This window comes from Loxodonta africana, chromosome 7, assembly GCF_030014295.1.
Source record: "Loxodonta africana isolate mLoxAfr1 chromosome 7, mLoxAfr1.hap2, whole genome shotgun sequence".
Lineage (NCBI taxonomy): Eukaryota > Metazoa > Chordata > Mammalia > Proboscidea > Elephantidae > Loxodonta > Loxodonta africana.
Window position 1 is genome coordinate 23390928 of NC_087348.1, and position 8375 is coordinate 23399302.

The 8375-nt window shown below is 36.1% G+C and overlaps 1 protein-coding gene across 1 annotated transcript; it reads right to left on the reverse strand.

Annotated features, from left to right (window-relative positions):
* Nucleotides 1-849: 849 nt before the first annotated feature.
* Nucleotides 850-1862, reverse strand: LOC100671260 (olfactory receptor 10AG1-like). The gene has a single exon (XM_010602627.3). The coding sequence runs from the start codon at nucleotides 1854-1856 to the stop codon at nucleotides 912-914; it is 945 nt and encodes a 314-aa protein (XP_010600929.2). The 5' UTR covers nucleotides 1857-1862; the 3' UTR covers nucleotides 850-911.
* Nucleotides 1863-8375: the final 6513 nt, after the last annotated feature.

Sequence of the window (8375 nt, forward strand, 5' to 3'; positions counted from 1 at the left end):
TGCTCTTTGGAAACTCTATGGCGCAGTTCTACTCCGTCCTGTAGCGTCACTATGGGTCAGAATCGACTTGACAGCAACGGGATTGTTTTTTTGGTTTATTGTACAGTCATGAACAACACAATGGCTTTGTTTCCTATTGTCCAGTATCTGTGAAATAGAAGCAAAAAAGGATACTAAAAAATACAAGTATGAAAATTCAGACAACTGATTAATTAAGGAAACTAAGCTTGTAAACTTGCAAGAATATGTAAATATATTAATAGCTTGAATTTTGCTCTTAGTTTTTATAAAGAAAGTGTGGAACAGATCACACTTTTATTTATACAAGAAGATTGTTGTATAGATATGGAACGGTTTTTCAAGTATACACTCAAGCACAGTAAACTTCAGGCTAAGTATCTCACAGTACGTCATAAGCTAGAAGTGAATGACCTATTAACAGGGAAATGTAGAGACCTGAAATGTTTCATAACTGTGTGACACACACTTAAAGTGTTAATAATTAAGCTCATCATAGTACTTTAAAAATAGATTGAAATAAACACCAAAACATTGCCAATTCAACAATTTCTGCATGCATAATTGAGTGACAATAAATATGTTCTTCTTCTTGTATAACTGTTATCATTACCCTTTTGCAAATTATTCCACCACCATTAACATAAACTCAATGCTTCCTAGGTAAAAACTCTCCTTTTCTCCCTGCTCCCGTAATTACTACTAACTTTTGGTTTCTATATATTTGCATATTTCGTATAAGTGAGACAACAACACATTTGTTTTTGTGTGACTGACTTATTTTCCTAAGAATAAAATTTTCATATTTCATCCATGTTGTGGTATCAAGACTTTACTTCTCTTTATGATTGAGCAATATTGATGGGGATTTAGGTTGTTTCTACCTCATCCTGCTACTTTTTAAGAAAGAATTTTCTCAGTGAGGCAATAACGTCCTTGTTTCTAAGGCTGTATATCATGGGATTAAACAGTGGAGTCACTATGGTGTAGAAAAGAGAGAGTAGCTTGTCTATTCCTGCAGAATGATAGGACTTGGGTCTTAAATAGGTGATGGTAGTAGATCCAAAGAATAAAACCACAACCAGCAGGTGGGAAGAACATGTGGAGAAGGCTTTAGCCTGTCCTGAGGCTGTTGGCAACTTTAAAATGGTGCAAATGATTTTGCAGTAGGAGGCAAGTATCAACATAAAAGGGACAGCGACAATCAATAAAGTTCCTGCATAGGCAGACATCTCATGAATAGAAGTGTCCCCACAGGCCAGCTTGATAATGGGAGGGATGTCACAGAAGAAGTGGTTAATTTGGTTACAATTGCAAAAATGCACAGAGAAAACTTGAGTTGTTTGCCCTATCTGGACTGGGATACCAATGATCCAGGAGCCAACTGCTAGCTGGACACACATCTTTTGGTTCATGACTAGAGGGTAGTGCAGAGGGTTACAAATGGCCACATAGCGGTCATAAGCCATCACTGCCAGGAGGAAACATTCAGTGGCCCCCAGCATAAGAAAGAAGCACATTTGGGTGGCACATTCCAGCAGAGAAATGTTTCTGTCCTGAGTCCAAAGATTCACTAGCATCCTGGGGAGAGTGACAGTTACATAAGAAATTTCCAATAAGGAAAAATTTGCCAGGAAAAAATACATGGGTTTCTGTAATGCAGGATCGAAACTGGTTAGTATTATTATGAGGCTATTTCCAATTATAACAATTATGTAAATGATGGAGAACACTCCAAAGAGAAATCCTTGGAGATTTGAAAGGTCAGAAAATCCCATCAGTACAAATTGCATCATTGTAGAGACATTACCTTCAGCTTTTTTCACTTCGTGTTTCATCTGTAGGAATGATTAAATCAGAAATACAGGTTATTTCACTTGGCTTTTGCATTCTCACTTGAAAACTGGGGATTGCATGCCTTACAATTTTTCCAATTCCATATAAGAACAAACACTATAAATGACAGTTGCTCTAGAAGAACGGTCAAGTATATTTTTAAATTATTGCTCAATAAATCCGCAAGAAATGTTTCCTTTTTTTTTTTCTTTTCCCCTGCTAAGGGTTTCCTTATATTTCTTTGTGCCTGTTGGTGGCATATGTGATTTTGAATTTTGCTCTTCATCTAAACAGTCAAAATCTCAAAATTTGAAATTATGTTCAATGATAATGATTATTCCATTTTTTTTTCTTGGAATGCTTTCTTCTCCACTCTGTTTTCCAATATTATCAGTTACGAATTAATTTCATTGCCCAAATAAAGACTCTCTAAGAGTCATCTATCATAGTAGTTAATAGAAAATGTTGGTTTTCCTGTGGTATCTCAAAAAGCCATGTTTTGCTTTAGCATACTGTTCATCAAGGCTATTTTGTTATAAAATATGATGATGAGCTAATCACCAAATGTTAGGGGCTGGCATTTGATCTTAAAATCTGTGTTTATGTTTCAGTGTAAAGTCTGTGAAGTCGGAAGTGATATTTGTAAGCACATTTTGTAGTCAGGCATAAGTTAGGCACAAATTCACCTAGGATTTGAGCAAAAGCAATTTGAAATAGAATGCCCACCTCTTTATTCTGCGTACACACCTGTTCTATAAGAGGGACATTAACCACAACTCATTCATCTTTTCCTAAATCATCCCACCCTCACTACATGCTGTCTTTCTACCAACCTCATTTGTGCCCTTCAGTCAGCTTTCTTGCACACACTGTATGCTGCACACACGTGAGTGTTAAACTGTGACTGTCAATTTTTATTATGCACTTTTCTTACCCCTTTTTCTACATTATAAGCTTCTTATTGAATTCAATATATTTTTTCTATGCAATGCATAGTATTTGCTCAACAAAGTATGATTTACCATTACCCATATAACCAAAAAACCAAACCTGCCACAGTCGAGTTGATTCCAACTCATGGAGACTCCATAGGACAGAGTAGAACTGACCCATGGGGTTTCCAAGGCTGAAATCTTTACAGAATCAGGCTGCTAGTGGCTATGAACTGCCGACCTTTCAGTTAGCAGCCACAGAACTTCTTTAATAACTTATTTGATAGATTATATAAATGAATCGAATTGAGTCTTTATAATAATTTCCAGGTAGTAAGGATGGGCGCCTACTTTATATCTGACCTGCCTTCCAACATCACTAGATTAAAGGATCTAATCGTGCTTTTTTTTTTTTGGTTTCTGTATGTTAAAGAATAATACTTATTTTATTCACACTTACAGAATTAGCATATTACCTCACTGTTTTCAGTATTGCTAGGTAACTTCTACATGTAAATTAAAATGAAAGTAAATACAGATGGTTGCTTTTTGTGACTAGTTGCCATTGAGTCCATTCTAACTCATGATAACACCACGTGGTCAGGGTAGAGTTGCTCCATACAGTTTTTAAGGCTGTGACCTTTTGGAAGCAGATCGTCAGGCCTGTCTTCCAAGGCACACCAAGGTAAACTCAAACTGCCAACCATTTGGCTTGTATTATACTACTTAATTGTTCCATCTTCCCTGGGACCTGTCAACGGAGATTAACTCATTGCAAAGAGGAGACTCAACTACAGCTACATACTAAGGGTGTTAAGCATGTATTATGTCCTAGAGGAGACACAGTTGGGACAGTAGCAAAATCTGGACATTCTATGGATTTTCTGTGACTAAGTAAAGGAAAATCAAATAACCACTTACTGCAGCATCTACAATATTCTAGACTAAATAGTAAAGCACTAAAGTTATTTTCACAATCATCATCTGATGCAGTTCTCCCAATAAAAATTGGATTGTAGGGAATGTTAAAAATAGGATGGCCAGAAACTAGCATCTAACAGAAAATATTAATATGATTTGAATTCTTTAGACTACACAATCCATACTTTCACTTCTCCATTCTACAAAACTATAACCATGTTGATGGCACTGGGGTATTCACTTGTGTAATTCAATCTAGAGCCTAAGGCACCGGAGATGATCAAAACCGTTTGTTGAATGTTTTTCACCACCGTGCATCGTGCAGCCACACTTGATCTGACCATCGTCCTCAGAAACCGTACCCTCATTATTTTGTCTGATCTTTTCCTAAACTCTTCTCTCAATCTTAGACTCCCTCTCTGCCTTATTGCCACTGACTAAGCAAGGCAATACATTTGAAAAGAAACCTAAAACTAAGCTGGGAAGAAACAGTTAACAAGAAACAGAAATACCTGAAGCTGCAAACATGAATCTAGTGTTCTACATCTCCTACAGCTACTGAGACCGTTTTTTTTTTTTTTCTGTGAAAAGGAGAAATGGTGTTATGAAAATCAAAAATGATTCTCAATGTAAAGCCAGTATTAAAGAAAGAAATATAATTATTCACATTCTATCTGACTTCCGCAAATCTCTAGAAACTACTGTTTATATAACTCAGAAAGAAAATAACTAGATACACACGCCGGCATGTCTATTTTTATTCAAACACTTTATGTTTATTTTTCTGATCTCCACACTCTGGGGCAGAGATTTTGTTATCAAATAAAATCTTATCACAATCCTTTGCTAGTAACCCAGGGCTTAACTGTTCTAACCTCCTTGGTTCAAGCACTAATATATTAATATATTGCTTGAGTTAACAGCAAGTTTAAAATTAAATAGAAGATAGGAAATGAATGTTAGAAATTGATGAATGCAATTCAGAGGTATTTTTTCCTCTAGAAGAAGTCTCTAATGATAAAAAGAAAACTATGCCAACATATCCCTAGTATTTTCAGATTAATCATGGAACTTAATTCTTAACAAACAAATACTTTTTTGGATACCAGTAGGAAACAAACGCATATCAATTATGTCCATTCACAATCTTGTTCTTTATACATGTATTGTTTGGTTTTTATGACATATGATCCATAGATTCAATACATGTAAAATATTTACACCCATCCTTAACATACAGCAATCAATCAACAAATGTTAGCACTTAGGATGATGATAATAATGATGAAGCCAGTAAGTTTTGATATATTGGCTTATTATATTACTGAATTCTCATTTTATTCTCATTTCATCCCATAATCATGAAAATAAGAAATGTACAATGACTATCTGAACAGTGTTCAAAATTGAAAAAAAATTACTGTTTTTTGTTTTCTAAAATTGAACGCTCTTTGCTGTTGCATATAAAATAAAGATACACACGAAAATAAACTGATTTTGGATAGATACAGTGCATGCTTACCTGTTTGATTAAGGAAAATTTCATGCTTACCTTTAGGGATTGAGATAAAATGACAAATAAGCTTTTTGTAACAGTTAAATAATTCACTTTTATTGGAACAGCAGTTAACCATCATCTAAAAGATATTCTACTCTCAGCACAAATAACCCGAAACTAAACCTGTTGCCATCTGAGTTGATTCCAACTCATTAGGAAACTTAGTCTTCTTTAAATAGGAGAAGGTCTCTGCCCTGGGGAACAACTCCATTCCCGGGTTATTTTCTAATTGAACTAAGCCATTTTGACTGCCACTCAAAAGTTTCCTACAATAATTAAAAACATATCTGTTAAACATTTTTTAAAAATTCTCTTGAATCTACAGATCGTATAGGTAGTGTTAGCATCTTAACAACGTTTGGTCCTCTATTCATAAGCACAGAATATCCTCCCACTTATTTAGGTCTTCTTTAATGTCTATCCATAACATTTTAGAGTCTACAGTTTACAATTCTTTTCTTCCTTGTCTAAATTTATTGCTAGATATTTTATTCTTTTAAATACCATCGCAAATGAAATTCTTTCCTTAATTTCTTTTTCAGATTTCTTATTGCTGATGTATAAAAACCCAAGTGATTTTTGTGTAAGGACTGTACTAACAAAGTGAAGAGACAAGCTAGAGACTGTGGAAAAGTTATTGGGAACCATATATCTGATAAGGATTTAATATGTAGAATATATAAATGACCCCTACAACTTAACAAAAACAACACAATCAAAAAATAGGAAAAAGGCTTCAATAGATATTTCACAAAGACGATACAAATGCCAACAAGCATATGAAAAGATGCTCAACATCAATAGTTAGTAGCCAAATGCAAACTAAAACTACAGTTAGGTATTACGTTAGACCCACAAAGATGATTATGATTAAAAAAGTGAAAATGAACCGGTTTTGGTGAGGACCTGGAGGAATCAGAACACTTATCCATTGCTGGTGGAATTGTAAAATGGTACAGCTGCTGAGAAAAAAACGTTGGGTATACCTCAAAAAGTTATGCATAGAATTACCATGTTGTTGTTGTTGTTAGGTGCCGTCGAGTCAGTTCCGACTCATAGTGACCGTATGCACAACAGAACAAAGCACTACCCAGTCCTGTGCCATCCTTACAATCGTTGTTATGCTTGAGCTCATTGTTGTAGCCACTGTGTCAATTCACCTCGTTGAGGGTCTTCCTCTTTTCCGCTGACCCTGTACTCTGCCAAGCACAATGTCCTTCTCCAGGGACTGATCCCTCCTGACAACATGTCCAAAGTATGTAAGACACAGTTTCACCATCCTTGCCTCTAAAGAGCATTCTGGCTGTACTTCTTCTAAGACAGATTTGTTCGTTCTTTTGGAAGTCCATGTTATATTCAATATTCTTCGCTAACACCACAATTCAAAGGCATCAATTCTTCTTCAGTCTTCCTTATTCATTGTCCAGCTTTCACATGCATATGATGCAATTGAAAACACCATGACTTGGGTCAGGCGCACCTTAGTGTTCAAGGTGACATCTTTGCTCTTCAGCACTTTGAAGAGGTCCTTTGCAGCAGATTTACCCAATGCAATGTGTCTTTTCATTTCTTGGCTACTGCTTCCATGGTTGTTGATTGTGGATCAAGTAAAATGAAATCCTTGACAACTTCAATCTTTTTTCTATTTATTGTGGTGTTGCTCATTGGTCCAGTTGTGAGGATTTTTGTTTTGTTTTGTTTTGTTTTTTACATTGAGGCACAATCCGTTCTGAAGGCTATGGCCTTTTATCTTCATTAGTAAGTGTTTCAATCCTCTTCACTTTCAGCAAGCAAGGTTGTGTCATCTGCATAATGCAGGTTGTTAATGAGTTTTCCTCCAATCCTGATGCCCATATGATCCAGCAATTCCACTTCTAAGAATATACCCAAAAGAAATGAAAGCAAGAGTGTTCTAAATGTCCACAAGCAGATGGATGTAGAAAAAGAATGTGATTCGTCTATAAAATGGAATATTACTCAGCCGTGAGGAGAAATGAAGTCCTGACACATGTAACAACAACACAGATGAACCTTTAAAACATTATGCTGAGTTAGGGGACAAAGAGCTTCTGTTAAGGGTAATGGAAATATTTGGAAATTGATTATGGTGATGGTTGAATAACATAATAAGAAAAATTAATGTCACTGAATGTTGCATGTAAAGAATGTTGAAATGGACCATTCTAAGACTTTTCTTATTACTGCCCCCATTGCTGCTTTAAGTATATTAAATTCTTGTAACATACTGAAATATTTCAAGCTGTCTATAGCCACAAAATTTTATACATCATATGAGAGCATATACAATATTTGCATATCACAGAAAATCATTTTTTAGAGTACTCTAAGTTTTCAGTCGTATCATGTTCATTAAAGTACCAAAACTGCATTTCTGAGAATACACGTTTTATTAAATCATTTTTATTGTGATTTAAGTGAAAGTTTACAAATCAAGTCAGTCTCTCACATATAAACTTCTGCACACCTTACTACATACTCCCACTTACTCTCCTCCTAATGAGTCAGCCCACTCCCTCCTTCCATTCTCACGTTTCTTGACCGTTTTACCAGTTTCTAACCCCCTCTACCCTCCTATCTCCTCTTTAGACAGGAGATGCCAACATAGTCTCAAGTGTCCACCTGATGCAAGTAGCTCACTCCTCATCAGCATCTCTCTCCAACCCATTGTCCAGCCCAATCCATGTCTGAAGGGTTGCCTTCTGGAATGGTTCCTGTCCTGGGTCAACAGAAGGTTTGGGGACCATGATTGCCGGGATTCTTCTAGTCTTAGTCAAACCATTAAGTCTGGTCTTTTTATGAGATTTTGGGGTGAGCATCCCACTGTTCTCCTGCTCCCTCAGGGGTTCTCTGTTGTGGTCCCTGTCAGGGAAGTCATCAGTCATACCCAGACACCATCTAGTTCTTCTTGTGTAAGGATGATGTAGTCTCTAGTTCATGTAGTCCCTTCTGTCTCCTAGGCTCATAATTACCTTGTGACCTTGGTGTTTTTCATTCTCCTTTGATCCAGGTGGGTTGAGACTCTTTGATACATCTTAGATGGCTGCTTGTTATCATTTAAGACCCCAGATGCCACACTTCAAAGCTGAGAA